At 45.8% G+C, this 17,605-nt stretch overlaps 1 protein-coding gene across 5 annotated transcripts in view; it reads left to right on the forward strand.

The window, feature by feature from the left end:
• The window catches only part of MAP2K6 (mitogen-activated protein kinase kinase 6), a 105,171-nt gene that overhangs the window by 9,216 nt on the left and 78,350 nt on the right, over positions 1-17,605 (forward strand). For 2 of the 5 annotated variants that reach the window (XM_090291257.1, XM_090291256.1), the window contains exons 1-2: positions 16,265-16,439; positions 16,581-16,595. The exons of 1 other annotated variant lie outside the window; for it this stretch is intronic. In XM_090291257.1, the coding sequence (XP_090147383.1) occupies positions 16,373-16,439; positions 16,581-16,595 (82 nt within the window). In that variant the 5' untranslated portion in view covers positions 16,265-16,372. Of the gene's footprint in view, positions 1-16,263; positions 16,440-16,580; positions 16,596-17,605 lie in introns of those variants that run through there. 2 more of the 5 variants (XM_090291258.1, XM_090291259.1) reach the window with 2 other exon arrangements.

Consider the following 17,605-nt stretch of genomic DNA (forward strand, 5'->3'; position numbering starts at 1 on the left):
GTATGTATTTAGGAGGGAAGGTCAGGGTAAAGGTTCTGAAAATGAGGATGGGTGGTGGGGTGGAAGCTACAGAAAGACAGAGTGGCTTTCGTTCACTGTATCCAGAAGGCGGTAAGCTTAAGTCACACACAAGGAAATGCTGATTCGTACCATCTCAGACGGTCCCACCGCTACAGTCTTTCTGTATTCCAGATCCTGTGCTTAGTGATGCACAGGGTCTCCTTCTCCCCTCACTGGGGCCTGGCAAGGCGATGCTGCATTTTGTACAGGAGCGGCCTGAGGCCAGGAATGTCAAGGAACTTGCCTTTGATGTCAAGGCTGATAGGGGGCTAGCAGAGGCTTTAATCTATGTCTGTCTGACGCCAGAACCCGAGCTCCCGGCGACTCCACTTGTTCGGTCCCTCTGTAATAAACTGATGAACGTACCACGCAAAAGACATGGTTGGAGATAGATCCCATGAATGGATTCCATGGGCGTTTGGGCACAGTGGGGACAGGGATGGTAATTAAGAGGGGCTGACCCGTGTCTGTGTTCCTTCTGACATGCTCCTTTAAGTCCCTGTCAATTGCAGAATACTAATTCTGACTCCCGACTGTTAAGGTTGAATTCCAAGGATAAATTGCCCACTGGATGAAGGAAGCTGGTTACAACTGGTTTCCTGATTGACACTGTTCTATACAAATTGGAAATTTAGGTTAAATATCAGCCATGAATAGGGATTGATTCCATTAGCTGTCTTACAGACTGGAACTAAGGAGACCTGAATGTTGTTTTCTCTTGCACATCTAAGTTAAATTGCTTTAAAGCGGTAGTAAGAACGTGGCCAGTTGGACACCATATCTTAAGTAGAGGAGTACTGTGGCCCCTTTTTGGCTTAGAGATTTTTTTTTTTCCTTCCTGGTTATTTCTTTGTAAATGTAACAAGTGCAGTTTCCTTGAAATGGTGAACAAACCTATGTCTTCGCTGTTTTCCTCTTGTACTGGATGGTGTGGAAGGGACTAGAGTGACCCCTTTGTGTGGGAGAGGAGTTTGGGAATGAATTTGCTTGTAAACCAATGGATTCTCCCGCAGCTTTCTCTCCAGCCAAACCAGAACAGCCAGACCTCCGCTTGCGTGGTTTCCCGTGATCCATGCTGATGCCATGGAAGTAGATGGTCTGGATGTGGAGTGGCGAGTTATTTATTCCCGTTCTTGCCTCTCCTTTCTCCCCTCCCACGTGGGAAGGATGAGTGAGAGAAAAGGGTTAGGCTGCAATCTGAAGAACTGGTGGGGACAGAATGGCAAGGAGTATGGGAATCACTTTGCATGAATGTTCAGAGGCAGTCATTCTGTGATTCTGAAAACTTTAGAAGCATATTCTCCCCACTTTATTTCCTCCTTCCTGCACCCCAAACTCCTTCGCCATCCGAAAAAAAATAATCCCAAAGACTCTGAACATACCGAAAGTGAGAACTTGGATAAGGGATTTATTGGTTCAGCTAGCTCTATCTAACAAATGAATTTGATCCATTGTGAGCACACTGTGCTAGGTAGAACTAGACAGAAGGGCATTGCCCTCTGTTCTTCCACTTAACCAGCTAGGAGCCTTGAAAAATCTACTTAACCTCTAGCTTCAGCTTCCTCACCTGCTAAATGGAGAGACTGACTCACTTACTGGGTTGTTATGAAACTTCAGCAAGGTCGTGTATGTAATGTGCTTTGGCGAGTGCTTGGCATTCATTTACTTAATAATTATTTACTGAGTGCACTTTTGGGTTTGAGGTGATAGTAAGTTCACCATGAACATAGATTTGCTTCATTCTTCTTTTTCTCTAGCTTTTGAGGAGCTTGTAAGTCTCGTAGGAGGAAAGAAAAGCACAGAAATGTGCAGAATACAAGTTAGAATCCTAGATATGCTCAGAAGAGGTACTATGAGTTGGGGGGTCCTGTGGATCAAGGGAGATCGGGAAAGTCTTTACAGTGAGCATGTAAGTGTTGATGTTACTTCCAGAGTTTATGAAGACATTGTGTCTTAGATCCCAAGTAGGTATGGAGAAGGAATCTTGACCTCAAGTATCAAAGGGCACCAATAAAATGCTAATGTAGGCAGAGCAATTCTTTAGAAAATAAAGAAGAGAAAACGCCCTAGCAGGTATCTAAAGACCTTACTTGTGTTTCTTAAGAACTTCCTTTTCTTTGGAAGTAGTTATTGCTGATAATCAAAATAGGTCAATAAATGGAATGTATCAAATCATGTACTTTTCGGTGTTTTCAGATTGTGGAAACTCCAGGAAATCTAGCAGTTAATAGTTAAACGAGTATATCATCATATCACCTGGGTTTATAGGCACACTGTAATTATAACAGCAAGCTGTTGGTGCAATAATCAGGGTGTAGCTAGGTCAGGGGATATTTTCCAGAGCGTGACTATAGCAGTCATTTTCATTTTTCATAACCTGCCAACCTGCCTTTTCCATTTCTTAGTGCTTTTCCCTTTTCTAGAGTCTTCTGAAGTCAGTTAAGGAGGAGGAAAACTGTTTAATGTGCTTCTGATTCTCACTTTGCTAGTGGAGCTCCAGATGGCTCTTTGTTTTACCACACCTACTTTCTCAAGCAGGATACTGGATACTGGCAAGGGAGTTTATACATATTTTTTTTACATGTATTTTTAATTTCAGAAAAATTTCATTGAAAAGATAAATCTATTTAATACAATTGATAGATTGAATTAATTTTTTCTTACATTCTCTTAGTTTCAAAAACCCAGTGACCTGAGCTCTGGAGCTTACGATGGATTGTTTCTCAGTGTCCCTATGACTTAGTCACCTTGTTTCTCCTCAGTGACGCGATTCCACTCAGGGTGAGCAGAGTAGGCGGGGGGGGGGGGGGTGCTGAGTCACCCGGGCAGGGTCCAGCAAGTCACGGAGCAGCCTTTGCCTCACCTTTGCTGTGTGGTTAAAGACACCCCACGACGCAGCCAGGTCCATAGGACCTGCCGGCTGTACCATCTCATTCAAGAGGCTTGCCAGGTCTTCCCACTTGGGACTTCGTTCCTGAATGAGCTGCTAGTTTTCTAGGTAAAGTGTGTGTGTGGGGGGGGGGAATGCAGGCAGGCTGAATACTGGCATTGACTTAAAAATGGGATTGAGAAGTTTTGATACATTACGGCTAGAGCGACGTTTTCCAGACTGAACTTTTTCCTGATGTGACCTACCTAAGAGCAACAGGGTCTGTGTTAGCCAGGTAGGCGGTGGAGTGGATGGGAGGGTTGCAGGGGACAGAGAGCCATGCGTTCATGTTTCTTAGCTGAATTTAACAAACGTTAGTAACAAAATTAAATAAATAACCGCACCTAACCTTGTGCTCGGTGAACGCAAAGACGAATAGAATTCGAACTCTCCCCTTCAAGAAGCTCCCCGTCTAGTAGGACGGATTCATTTGCTACAGCTGCCCTCACAGAGTAGGTGGCTTACACAACAGAAATGCACTGCCTCGCAGTAGTTCTGGGGACTAGAAGTCTGATGTCCGTATGGCGACAGGGTTGGTTGCGTCCAAGGGCTGTGAGGGGAAAATCTGTCCCATGACTTTGATGGTTTGCTGACAATCTTTGGCATTGCTGACAACGGAGATGCATCATCGAGATCTCTGCCTTCGTGTTTCACATGGCGTTCTCCCCGTGTGTGTTCCTGTGTCAAATTTCCTCTTTCTGTGAGGACACCAGTCATATTGCATTAAGGGCTGACCCTCATCCAGTGTGACCTCATCTTAACTAATGACATATGCAACAACCCTGTTTCCAAGTACAGCCCTATTCTAAGGGGCTAAGAATTAAGACTTTAACATAGGATTGGGGGAACACTTTATGAAGTAGATGGTTATACAGCCACTATGCTCCACATTTAAGACTAATGCAAAACAATACTGAATATAAACTGCAATTGAAAAATGAAATTTAAATTAAAAAAAAAAAAACTTTAACATGAGAAATTTTTTTTGGGGGGTGGGGGTGGGTGACACAGTTCAGCCCATACCATGTGAAGACAAACATGTCAACAAACTAATGCTACTCTGTGTGACATGCATGTAAGTTTTGGTCCAAGATGGAGGTGGGATACTAAGAAAGGTGAAAGTTAAAACAGCTTGAGAAGACCAGGAAAGCCTATCGGTAGATGGAGGATATTAACTTGGTAAAATGGCACTTAAGTAAAGTAAGAAACTTGCCACTGGTCCTTGAATAGACTACCTGCTCTTTCTTCTGATTTTCTATTGTAATAACTGACCAGATGCTTCTAAATGGGGGGTGTGGAATTAGAAAGTACATGTACACACACACACACACACACACACACACACACACACACGTGCTTTGCTGAGTTGATGCCTCAGACGTATTAGTGTCTGGTGGTAATGAGACATGCAAATCACTTGGTTGTCCCGAGTGGCTTTCATGTATACAGAGGTGGCACTTGGGGTTTGGGGAAAGGGCACATCCTTCCCTTTGGAACAAATGGTTCCAGTCCTAATGGAACAAAGTTTTTAGAGGGAATGAGAGCAAGAACCAAGGACCTGTCGCCAGGAAAGCTTATTTTTAGAAAAGGCCTGTAAGCCTTAAAAAGCAAGCGCTACTCAACTGTTACCAAGCTCTTACAATATTGATTATTCACAAAAGGCCTTTTCAACTGTATGCATACTTAGTGCAGTGAATAGGCAGCTTTATTTTCTGAATGTTGTCTGAGTATATTTAGCATAAAGTTATGTATAAAAACAGCAGGATCGGCTTCAGTAAGAAGGGACAGTCGGGGTGGAAGTGTCATGACATGCTGTGTGAGGTGGTCGGGGGTAAGGACAGAGGGCAGCATCTTTCCCAGCATAGAACAGACGTCCGTCACCTGGCAGACTGTCCTGCCAGGGTGTTGATGGTGGCCTGCCTCGAGTGCAGGGGCCAGTGGGCACCCCGGAAAAAGCCACAGGAAGGTCAGGAATCCTTCAGAGCTCAGCGATGGTCCTGGGAGTGGAGGTCCAGCAGATGTGAGTCAACATGGGGGGTGGGGGGAGAAGAAATCATAATCAGGGAGGTCAGTGGGAAGGCAGGAACCAGAGAGTGAAAGGGCCCAAGACACCAGCGTACGGAATAGTATGTGCTTTTTATTCCCCATGAGCCCTGCGTGTAAGACGTGAGTAACCGCCTCACCTCTGTCTTTCAGCCTCAGAAGCCATCTTTGTGCCTCCGGCTACTGTGTGATGATGCATCACAGCCCCGGGGAGGGTGGGTGTAGAGGATACGCAGAAAAGAAGCAACAGAAACTAGTTTGGGGCTTGTTTCCAACAAGCCCAGACTTATCTTGCACCGAGCACCTGAGCACAGCTCTCCGAGTGGGATCAGTGGAGTGAGGGGAAAGCAGGAAATGGCCGTTGCTGGTTTAAGACTGAAACCAGCTCCTGGTTTTGTTCTCTCTGCTTAGGAGGTGAAGAAGGAGCCCTGGCCCCTAGACATCCAGGTTTCAAGTCAAGCCTGGGAAAAAGAAACTGTTCTTAAAGTGGATCTGGGAATGGAGACTCAGCCTTTGCCAAAGCAGCTGGGAAGTATCCAGACCTTGTAGAATTCTCATTCCCTTCGACCCAGCATTTTTATTTAGGAGAGCCTACCCTGTGATACCTAGTGATTTTTTTTGAGGGCCTACTGTGCGCAAGGCTTTGTGATACACATTTGACTTATTAGCTGTGACCTTCACAAACACCTGCGAGGCAGGTAAAATTATCCCTGCTTGCCAAGGAGGAAATCAGAACTCAGATCAGTAACTTGCCCCGAATCATGCAGGCAGCAGTTGCAGGGCTGTGATTCGAATCTAGTTCATTTAAATTCCAAAGTTCGCGTTTTTTTCTATGTAACTGCCATGTCAAAATAGCGAAAAATAAAAACACCCTTTTTCATAATGATAAGGGAATTGCTTAAGTGACAGATACCTACCTGATGCAATCGGCTATGAAGAGAGGGTGAGAACTTCGATGGAATGATGCTCGTGGCCCAGGAAGAATGGAGAAATACATACCTGTATAAAAATTCATGTGTACGCATTTGTGCGTATTTTGTTTTACCTCAATTTAGCGTCTTTATTAGGGAGAATTTCACTGAATCCAACCGCAGCTGAACCTGCATTTTCTGACTCCCTCTTTTTCCCTCTTTCCCTGCATGGGGGCCCTCATTCAGTTTTTCTGAGTCTTTTCTGCTTTCCCCTGCAGATCGGGCTTTTGCTCACTCATCCATATGCACATGGTTTACAGGAGCTGCTCACCCTGCATCCATGTGACTTTGTAGGTTTAGTGTCCGTTGTTCTTTGACTGGTTACATTCTCTGGTCTGAGATCAAACTCTCTCTCTCTGACTGTGAGTGGCTGCTGGATTGGCTGGACCTGCACGAGGTGTTCATCCCTGTGTGCATGAAGGGTTAGTAAGTCTGTGGCCCACGGCCCACTTAGAGGTGCTGTAGAAACAGGTTATCCGAGTAGGGGGCACCATTGCAGCCAATAAATAGGTTGACATCATAAAGCAGGTGGGAAGGAAATACACTAAAAAAAAAAAGAAAGCCAATATGGCTGCTTAAACTTGAATGAACCTTTGACAGTATTGTGACCTGTGGTGTTGTGTATCATTTAAATTTGCATATTGTTAATATTAAAGAACTTGGTTATTAAAGGAGGCAGTGCATCGCCTCAGGCTCTCTCATTTTCTCTGTGAGTGGAAGAGGCCCAAGCGTTATCATGTGTTCTGTTGCTCGTTGCAGGAGAAAAGGCACACTGGTGCTCTCTAATGGCTGGTCCGTGCAAGATTAGTTTCTCGATGCCGTGACAGTTGCCCAAGTGTATGTGGTACAGAGAGTCTGGGCAATAGATACCGGGCAAGTTGTAAAGAGTTTAGAACCATGAAATGTTCTGGCTAGCAGAGACCTTGGAAATCACCTTGGCTGAGCACCTCATTTTATAGATGAAGCAACTGTGATCAAGATAAATGACGTAACAAAACCAAGGTGACGGGGAGCTAGATCTGGAAGGCAGATCTCCTGACACTCGCATCTGGGCTGCTGCTAGCATCCCAGGGGCATATGGATGCCAAGTCAACTACTGACTCTCTCTGGAGTCCTTAGAGTCTTTCTGTCAAGGCAGAAACGAATGCCTGAGGCTTAATGATGAAAAATAAACCAGAGCCCCAGGCCCGGTGGAAACCAGGACCTCTTTTTACTCCATTTGTCATCAGATGATTGAATGGGTCTGTTCAATCCTGCAGGCAGCCATTCATTCATTCATTCATTCATTCTCTGTACATTGATCAGACTCTCCTCAGTATGGGCCACAGTGAGGCAATGGGGAGTGTGCAGAGAAACAAGTTCTGCTTGCAAGCAGCTCACATCTAATGGGGACAGATGGGTGTATCCACATTTACGATTTAGTGATAACTCAAAGGAAAAATGATTAATTGCTCGGATCTTGGAAAATGAATGGGAGAATCAGAGACTGGAGGTGGGGTGTCAAGCACAGTGAAATGGCACAGGTATCCAGAAAATCCTAAAACTGACTGGAATGTAGAGGTCATCTGGTAGAGCAGAGAGAGATAAGGTAGGCAAAACAGGCCAAGGTATGGAAGGTCTTGTCCTCTAGAAGGCATTTGTTTGTCGCCTGACTCTAATACACAGCATGAAGTGCTACTGAGCGCGGGCTACTTCCAGCAGCTATATTTAATATAACTTTGCATGTTAGACTCCACCATGCGTCGCTGTCCCTTAGCAACAGGTTCTGTTAGTATTCCGAGCTCAGTACGAAATGGAGAGCCAAACTGGCATCGAAGCGCTTTCCTTTGGCAGGTCTAGGACTAGCTTTCTTTATCAGTTCGGGGGTGGGGGGGGGGAACAAAGCCATCAGCCTTTGTAGGGAAGGGTTTGCACAGGTTGATTAGTACTGAGTGCAATTTTCTTTAACTTCCCATTCGATGACTCGACTCATAATGATATCTTGTTGGCGTTTCCCCAACTAGCACCGGCCACTGCTCTACATGCTGCAAGGTGTGATTATATGGTTTTCACTCCTATGGGCCTGTCTCCCACCCTGCTTTGTTGTTGTTATTGTATTTATTTGTTTGTTTGTTTGTTTGTTTATTTATTTATTTTAGCTAACTAACTTGACATTCTTGCCTGCCAACAGTGGGGGGCTTGTCTGCTCACCCCCTCTGCTTCCTTGATGAGGTCACATTTGAGTGCCTGCCATTCCGGAGGTTGAACAGAACAGAAACCTCAGCCTCTATGTTCTAGACTCAGAGATCCTCACCGTTGGGACCTTTGTCTTGTTCTCCGGAAGAGGAGACTGCTCCATGGTTCTAGAGTCTTACAGAAATGCAGGAGGGAGCCCCTAGGTGATGATGAAATGCAAAACCAAAACCTAAGGTGGTTTCTTCCAAATTATAAAGCAGCGAACATTATTTTCCAACCTCCTCTTATTAACGAATAATTTCCAAAGTCCATAGTCACAGCCTTGCATAGGCGCAGTTCCCAGGAGCAAACGTAGTGACTAGTCAGAGAAAAAAGATTAACCTCTTACCTGTATTTTAAATTAGATTTGTGATCCCATCTACCTCATCTAATCTCCTTGGGCCTCAGTTTCCTCTTCTTGTAACCGGATGGTCACTACATTGGTTTCAAGAAATGCCTGATTTGATTGGGAAGCCACATTAGGGCTAAAACATGTGGAGGATAGAGAGATATGTGTTGCAAATAAAGAACCATAAAATTAAGAAGGGTGAATGCCAGCAAGTGAAGTATAGCAAACGCTTCACCCTTCCACAACTCCAGTTGGGCTCAGGAAAATCATCCATGGTCTTACTGGTTGGGGTAGATGTTTGGAAGAAAGTGACTACTTAAACCGTACTCTCGTAGTGACCTGAATTTGTATTCCACTGGACTCTTGTTCATTTTCCGAAATGCATTTATCCATTTTCACTCTGCTAAGAATAAAAGGTAGACAGTGGGGCATGAGGAAGCACTTAGTTCTTTGTACAAGTGTTGCCAATGGCAGGATATGTGACTAGGAAGGGTTATGAAGTCTACAAGAAAAGGATGGACACCAGCTTTTGGGCCTGGTTCAAATCGGATGGTCCTAAACGTTTTCTTTTTCATCTAGAATATATCCCGATCATTTGAAATGGACTTAAAAGAAAAAAAAAAAAAAGAAACTGTCCTGCCAGCCCTGTTAGATTGCTAGGCTGCAGGCAAGGCTTTCAAAGGAGTGAACAGCTGTCACACTGCTGTGTCCTCTGTAGAGACTGAGCTTTGGAAAGATAACAGGTTTGCTAATGAACAGATCGCATCTAAATTCCAGCCTTTTCCCCTGGGACTGTGGCCACCCCAGCGCCGTCCCTTTCCCAGAGCACAGTCCTTCAGCTCTCGGATCCAGACCACATTTGCTGCCCTTTCCTCGTTGTTGGACACACTAGTTGTCAGGCAGCCTTAACAGGAGAGTCAATGGAGAAATGCTGTCTTTTCTTTTTTTTTTTTTTTTTCATTTTACAATAATGATTCTACAGTAAATATTCTGCATGTAATTTTATAAAAATGACTAGAGGGGGGCTTTTGCTATGCTTAATTATAGATTGGAAAGAATTTTAAGAGATACTTTTCTATCTTGTTTACTCTTTTATCCTCAGAGCCAGGGTCAGTGTCTGGCACATAGTAGATACTCAACAAGTGCTGTTTGAATAGATGATTGATTAAGAGTATATAGGATTAGCCTTATGCAAACTTGTAAAGTAGGTTATGATGGCTTTTAAGGCTTTCCTTTCACTTCTCAAATGAGACCTTCTCATCACACCTGCAGACTCCTCATGCGTCTTCTGTGTATTTTTTGGGGGTGAAATACATGCCATGCAAAATTCACGATTTCAGTAATTTTAAAACACACTATTCTGTGGCTTTTAGTGTATTCACAAGGTTGTGCAATGATCACCACTGTAGTTCCAGAACATTTTTTATCACAGCAGATGGGAAGCAGCCCTTCCCCACTGCCCCACCGCCCAGCCCCTGGCAACTGCTCATCTACTTTCTGTCTGTGGATTTGCCTGTTCTAGATGTTCCCTTTGAATGGAAGCGTGCAATGTGTGGCCCCCCCATGTCTGGCTTCTTTCCCTGGACATAATGTTTTCGAGGCTCATCCATAGTATATAGCAGGTGTCAATGCTTCGTTCCTATTTTATGGCTAAATGGCATCCTGTTGAGTGGATATATCACATTTTTTCCTCTTTATAGTTCCCATCAAAATCTAGTATCTAAAGGACTGATTAAAAAGTAGTTAAAGCATTACATAGAAGTGTAGTGAATAGAACTTAGATTGAAAGTTCATGCAGGGGGATTTGCACTGTTAACTAGAAAACAGCTTAAAAATAAAGTCATGCATTTCTAATGGTGAAATGTCAGGGATGGGGAGACATTTCCAAGGGGACAGGGAACACTTTTAGTGCCAAAGAATTAACATGTTCATGAATATCTGACTTTGTGTAAATCCAAGGCTGCCCATGGCTTTGGGACTGGAAAAGGTATGGAACTGAGGCTGTGGGCACAAAGGTTAGTTTTTGGCTAACCGTGTCGTCTGCATTTTCCTGAACCTACTGCTGTGTTTGTAGCTTTCGTTTGATTTTGAACCATGGCCTCTGCTAAACTCTCTTACGTGCGTGATCTCTTTTAATCCTCACAAAATTATATGGAATAGTTTAAGTTTTTATTCATGTTTTATAAATGAGGAGTCCATAAATGAGATGTTGGAAGACTCAATACCATGACCGGAGCCTAATACCTAGTAAATTGTTGGGGGAAAACCCAAACTCACGTCTGCCTATCTTTAGCCTGAACGCGTAACCACGACGTGGCAGCGGTTGGCAAACCGTGCCCACCCCGTGTTTCTGTACAGCCTGTGAGCCAAGGTGGTTTATCCGTTTTTAAGTGTTTAAGAAAAAAAAAAAAATCAAAAAGCGAATATTTCATGCCATGTGAAAATTATACGGAGTTCAAGTTTCGATGTCTATGAATAAAGTTTTATGGGAACATAGCCACACTCCTTTGCTGACATATTACCTCTGCTTTCTTACTAGAATGGCAGAGTTGAGTGATTGGGACAGAAACTCTGGGCCACAAGTCCTAAATTATTGCCTCTCTGGCCCTTTGTGGAAAAGATTTGCTTTGTTTCCTCACCTGTCAAATGGAGGCAGGGCAAGAATTCAATCACAGTGGAATCTTGTTTTCTTGAACTTCTTTCATTCTGGAAGGATGTTCAAAATGTGATTTGTTTGAAACCCAAATTATTTTTCCCATTCAAAAGAGGCATATGCGTGAAAGGGCTCTCGGGTGGAGAGCCGAAGTTTTGTTCAACAACCAACGCATTCTTTTCTCCCACAAACACCTTGGTCGAGAACCAGATTATTTGAGATTGGAGATGTTCAAGAACCAGGGGTTGACTGCCAATTATTCTTCAGGTCCCTTCCAGCTTTGACGTTCTGAGAATTGTAGAGAGAGTCATCTGATCTCCTGCTTTGTGAGGTCTCCGCTTTCTCTGTCTTTTAACACATGAGTTTGCCTCTTGGAGAAAAAAGTTAGAGTCTATCTAAAATAGAACCCCCCCACCCCCCCGATGGCCCCACTATACATCCACGGCCTGACCTCCCATCTCTCTCTGTACGCGTCCTTTCATTGGTTCATAACCAGGCTACCATTTCTAAGAGGCCCGTGATTCTCAAGCACCCAGAGGTGATATATACAAAGTCAGGGCTATTATTTCTATTTTAGGGATGTGAGAAGTGAACCTTGGGGAGGTCAGATTACTTCTCTAGGACACGTTGGTTAAGAAGCCGTGGTGCCAGAGTTCAAACCCCAGTCTCTCTGGTCCCGGGGGCGTTACTTCTCTGACTGATGTTATTATCTTTGCTCTCTGAGTACCTAAGGTTATCTCCTCCTCCCCACTCTCTACCTCATTCCTCTATGCGTGCCCTCTTCATCCCTCCCCCACTTTTCACGGTCTTTTCTTTGTTGTATTCAGCCGGCACACTGAGAACAATGTCCCCTTGGGTCACTTCTTCTGCCCATACTGCCAACCATACCCGAGTCCCCACCCTGGATGAGATCTCTCTCCTCTTGGATCTGTTGAGGGCAAAAAGCCACGAATTAAATCTGGTTCTTGCGCTTGCAGCTGTGTGACCTCAAATATTTAACAGCACGAAATCTGAGTGTCCATACCCGTAAGGTGGGATGATGGTTATAGCAGTCGCAGAAGTTTGCTTTGGCGATTAAATGAGATCACGGACTGGGGTACCTCAACCTGCCTGACATCTAATAGACGCTAAGAATTGCAGCTGTTGGTCTTCTGTTATTATGAGACAGTATTCTGTATCCCGGTGGCTAGACCCGAGCCCCAGAATTACTGTGCTTGGTTTTCTAGGGTGTCATGTTGTCTCTTTCCACCCAGACTGTCCAACTTATATTCAGCTTATTCCCCGCCCCCCTCACAGGCACCCTCTCCTCTCGTCAGCCTCTTATCTTTCTTTCCCTTTCGCATATCTTACCCCTTCCACACTTGGTGCTGGTTCTTAGGTTGACCATTCTCCCCTCCTTCCCTTCAAGTCCTGCAAATATGTCAGGCCTCAGGCCAAGGGCTGGCATCCCCTGTGAATGATCCCTCCTTCCTGATCATTTCCTTTACGGACTTCCTCTGAACGTGGAGTCACAGAGCCATAGACCGTGGCAGTGGCAGGCACCACGTTGTCCTTCCACTTGGCCAGGTCAGTGTCTTCAGCAAGGTTATTCAACGTGTTTGTCCGACGCTGCCTTCTCTATATCATGTAAACAGTCTCTGAATCATACACACTTTCCTTGTATTATTCACCATTCAGTGGGCAAGAGTCTGAGTGCTTAGTCTATGATTGGCTCTGAATTAAGAAACAAAGATAGTAAGGACCAGTTTTATGCACTTGTCCTTGAGAGTGGGTACCTCTTTAAGTACTTCCCCTGCTTTAACCTAGTCCCCTCCCTGGTAAGGACCTTCACGTGTCCTCTGTGCTCACTGGTGGGGTTGGGGCTTAGGGGGAATGACAGACACTCTAAAAAAAGAAGAGCCGTCTAATGGCTACAGTGAATGTTCTAATAACACAGAGGTGCCAACGATTAATTTAGGGGGGCATTAGAAAAGCTTCACAATGGAAATGGTACTTGAGCTGGGTTTTGCAGGATGAATAAGAGCTCACCAGCGAGGAGAACACATTTTAATCAGTGAAGAGTAGAGGAAAAGCAAAGGAGGCATGAACATGCATGTCCTGTGTGGTATGTAAGCTTCTGGTATAACTGGGGTGTGTCTAGGGTGCGTTGTCCTTGGGGCGTTAGAGGACAGGAAGTGATGGAGTCCCCAAAATTCAAATTTTCTTTTTGACTACAAAGTTCATGCTCCTCTTTTAGTACCTTATTCTATTGCATGCGAAAGGTCTGAATAGACTTGGTGCTAAAACATTTTCAAGTAATCTAACCTTAAATTAGATCACGTAAGTCTAATTTGTCTCTTTATGCCATTGAACGACAGCTCGGTTACTTTCAAGCCTTGTTTTCTTTTCTATCCATGCGCCTGCTGTGAGATGCACATTGTGAATTGGGAGGTTAAATAGGGTCATGAGGTCTAGGGGCTCCTCACTTGGAAGTTTCTAGATGGAGCGGAGTGCCGTGCTAGTCTTGGTTGGTGTCCTAGCCTTGAGGATGATTTCTACCTCAGTGAGGATTTGTTGTCAGATTGATTCATGCTGATGTTGGCAGGGAGGGAATCCAGTTGAAAGAATTTGGGGGTAGTTCATAAAAGCTGCCCGGGGGCCAGTGAGCTAGAATCAGAGACAGCAGAGCTGGAACAAAGACCCAAAATACACTGGAAAGGAGACTCATGGAGATGCCACTGCTCCCAACACCATTGTTAGTGATGCCAGTAAAGGTCCCCCAACTGGATGGAGCTGCCACCACTACGGTCAAGTGCTGACTGGCTTCTGAGCTGTCCCTGCCTGTTTACATGGCTCGGGTCTGACTGATCCCAAGTCTCCAGTGGTTGCCCTGGGCCCATTAGTCCAGGGCAGAGGATGCTGGCAAAGTGAGCCTTCAGTGCTTTTAGCTTCTAATAATGGGTGGCTGACGCTGCCTCATGAGGTAGGGGACTCTCCAAACATAGGAAAACAACTCAGAGGCCAAATACATGGCAGATGTCCACTGCCACCTCTACGCTGGCCATTGTACGTAGGCCACCAGCTTTCTTTAGCTGGAGACTCACAGGAAATCCGAAGTGCATTTATATCAAGAAAAGATTTTACCAACTCTACGCGACAGAGGAAGGAAACTCGACTCGGGGAAGTTAAGCGATGGCGAGAAACCTCTCGAGTCTTAGATTACTTACTGACCTCAAAAGCAGAAGCGCTGGCTCAGCCTTCACTGGGTCTGTCAGCAGCTAATTCTAGTTCACTTAACAAAAGGAAACTTTTAAGTGGGGATGCGTTGCCTTGATTTGTGAACAGTTTTCAGAAATCAGAGCTAAAATCATAGGCAAAAGTTGATTTTATCCTTATTAAGAGCTTGATGTAGTAGGACAGTTATACTTCCTGCCACAGAAGGGAAAATTGCTGCATGTTTAAATGAAGTAGCTCGGCCCTGGCTGGGTCGCTACGTTGACTAGAGTGTCATCCCAATAAGCCAAGGTTGCAGGTGCCATTCCCAGGTCAGGGCACATTACAAGAATCAACCAGCGAATGCATCAGTAAGTGGAACGAACAAATCGGTGTTCTCTCTCTCTTTCTCTCTCTTCTCCCCTCCCCTTCCTGTTCCTCCCCTCCCCCCCCCCGCTCCCCTCCCCTCCAAAAATCAATAAAGTAAAAATAAATGAATAAATACACGAAGTAGCTTGTTTGGGGATTCTATAAGTACCAGGTGGCAGATACAAGCTGGGACCTGGGTTTTCCATCTCTCTTTCAGTGCTCTCCCTCACACCATGGGTATTTCCCTATAAGAATTCCCTTTTCTTTGGGTAACAAATGACTTGTCTGTAAATGCCTTGAGTGCAGTAAGGAGTATTAAAAAACTCTTGATTTGATGCCTACTGATCAGGCCGGTAGGACATAAACAATAGCTCATGGGTGGGCATTTGGATGAGGGACATGTTGCATTTCTATACTCAGGCTTGAACAAGTAAACCCCGTGAAGGTCTCTTTTCCGTTTTGAGATATTTATATTGTCAAGTTCAGGTTTTCTTTTCTTTTTTTTTCTAAATTATTTATTTATTTGTTTGTTTATTTTATTTATTTTTAGAGAGAGGGGAAAGGAGAAAGAGAGGGAGAGAAACATCACTGTGTGGGTGTCTCTCACTTGTGCCCCCAACTGGGGACCTGAGGTGCAACCTAGTCATGTGCCCTGACTGGGAATCGAACCAGCAACACTTGGCTCGCAGGCCGACACTCAATCCACTGAGCCACAGCAGCCGGGGCTCGTTCAGTTTTAAATGTATCCCTCTCAACTTTAGTTCAAATGTATTTCGATTTATTAAAATATATATGTCATAGTGCACAAGAAATCAAATAGGTACACACACACCTAAGGAGTTAAGCGCTTCAGCAAGAGAAAAAAGCGTTTGTTTTTCACCCTGCAACAAAGGTATTTTGGGTATATAACATGTTGTCTTACCAGCTGCTGCCTCCGTTAGTGTTAGATGAGCTTTCATTGCCTTAGTCTCTTCTGATGATTAATGGAAACTGGGGTGTTTCCATTAATATCAAGTTTATATAATTGAGCCAGTCATTGACAGTTGACTGCTCAGTGACAGGGCTCTGCCCTCTCCCAGGCCCCGGGAACACGGCCCCAGGGTCCAGACAGCTCAGAGCTGCGGTAGTCAGCAAGTGTTTCGAGTGACGCACGGGAAGCCTAAAGTTTACTAAGAGTTTAGAGATTGAATTGCTGGATTAAGAGTCATGTTACAGGAGCTAAATCAGTAGGCGCGGGACGGGCGGAGCCAAGTTACTTTCTGTACCTCAGTTTCTTCACCAGGGTTTGGTCTGCTCTGTGCCAGATCTCTCCCTGTGTGGTAGCTCGTTGCTTCACTACTAATCCACGAGGTGGGTGTTGTTTTCCTGCCTTTCGCAGGTGGGGAAACCCAAGCTCTGGGAGGCTGAGTAGTTCTCTTTGAGGTCATGGAGCTCGTGAATCGCGGGGCGGGGAATACAAACTTAGATCAGGGGCTCTCCGGAGCCACTCAGCCTGCCTGCCTCTTCTCACCCTTGGCCTTGAGGGCACTTTCACTGTCCCCCACAGACACTGAAACCCAAGTGGGAATGCCTCCCCCTCCACTGCCATTTTTATGGTCCAGCGGCTGCGTTTGGAGTTTATTGGGAAATGGGTGTTTGAAAACACAATGGCTGGACTTGGTAATGCTTTTTTTCTTTTAAAGATGCTGAATTCTGCAATTCTGCGAGGTAGTTGAATTTGATGCTTTTGGCAGGTTTGAGGATGTGCATGACTTCTATAACTTCATATCTTATTGTCATCTTTGTTTGCCGCCTACCAAGGAGTCGTAGGTAAAGGTAAGTTTGGGCAGTGGAATTTGAAGATGGCCAGGAGGCAGGGTGGGAAACAGGGACTGGAACGGGAGGAAATGGAGAGAGGGAGAACGAGAGCAATGATTGCACTTGGGGCCGTCCCAGGTGAGCCTAGGCGGGCCAGAGAGGCGTCAGTTCAGAAAAGGGTAACGGGAGTGAGCAGCCAGCGGGGCACAGGGATCCCCAGCAGAGAGTCAGGCTGGGGAGACCTGCCACAGAGGAGACAGGGCGGCGTGCAGGCAAACGCAGACCGGCCAGACGATCGAGGTCAGTTGGCAGCCAGGGCCCTTTCCACCTGAAATTGAGAGACTGCCCCTGGCTGCCTCTGGAGCACGGCAGGAAGGGGACTGTGTGACTCAGCGAGGACGAAGGAAAGGAGTCACTGGCCCAGGACTAAACCCGGGAGACAGACTCACCTCAAGAGCCTTGCCGCGTACCTCCAGCTGGTCTTGCTGTTGCTAACTTACAAGCCCAGGACTGTTTACCCCACCGTAGCATCAAGCCATGGCTCAGTTATCCAGCCCTGTAGGGAAACAGTCTCGGGGCGATCTTGTTTTAAAACTCAAATGTCGTCCTCTAAGCACGGAGGCCTCATCCAACCCTGTTTTTCTTGAGACTCAAGTCTCAGAAAGGCGCTCTCTTTTTCTCTTGTCCCTTAGAGGTAATCTAACTTTTTATGGAGGCAGCAGCGCACAGAGAGCGCATGGGAGGAGGCCGAGGTGCGGGCCTTCCTGTGCCAGCCGCGCCGGGTGCCTCTGGGGCCCCCCCATTACTGTCCCCACGGCTTCGCCGCCGTCTCAGCGTCACCGGCCTGGGCCCCGCTCACCGTGGCAGCCACCGCCAGCCGGGGCCCTGCCCGCTCTCCATTGCGTTTTTCTTCACTCTCCCCCCAGCCACACCTCCACTCCGGGGCCCTGTGGCTTCCTTCGGCAGCCATCCCCGTGGGACAGGGGCTCCTTCCTCCCGGCCCGTGGGCGGACTGAGTGCCGGGCGGA

The sequence above is a fragment of the Furipterus horrens genome, unplaced genomic scaffold, assembly GCF_987537825.1.
Source record: "Furipterus horrens unplaced genomic scaffold, mFurHor1.1.pri manual_scaffold_11, whole genome shotgun sequence".
In the NCBI taxonomy this organism is placed as follows: domain Eukaryota; kingdom Metazoa; phylum Chordata; class Mammalia; order Chiroptera; family Furipteridae; genus Furipterus; species Furipterus horrens.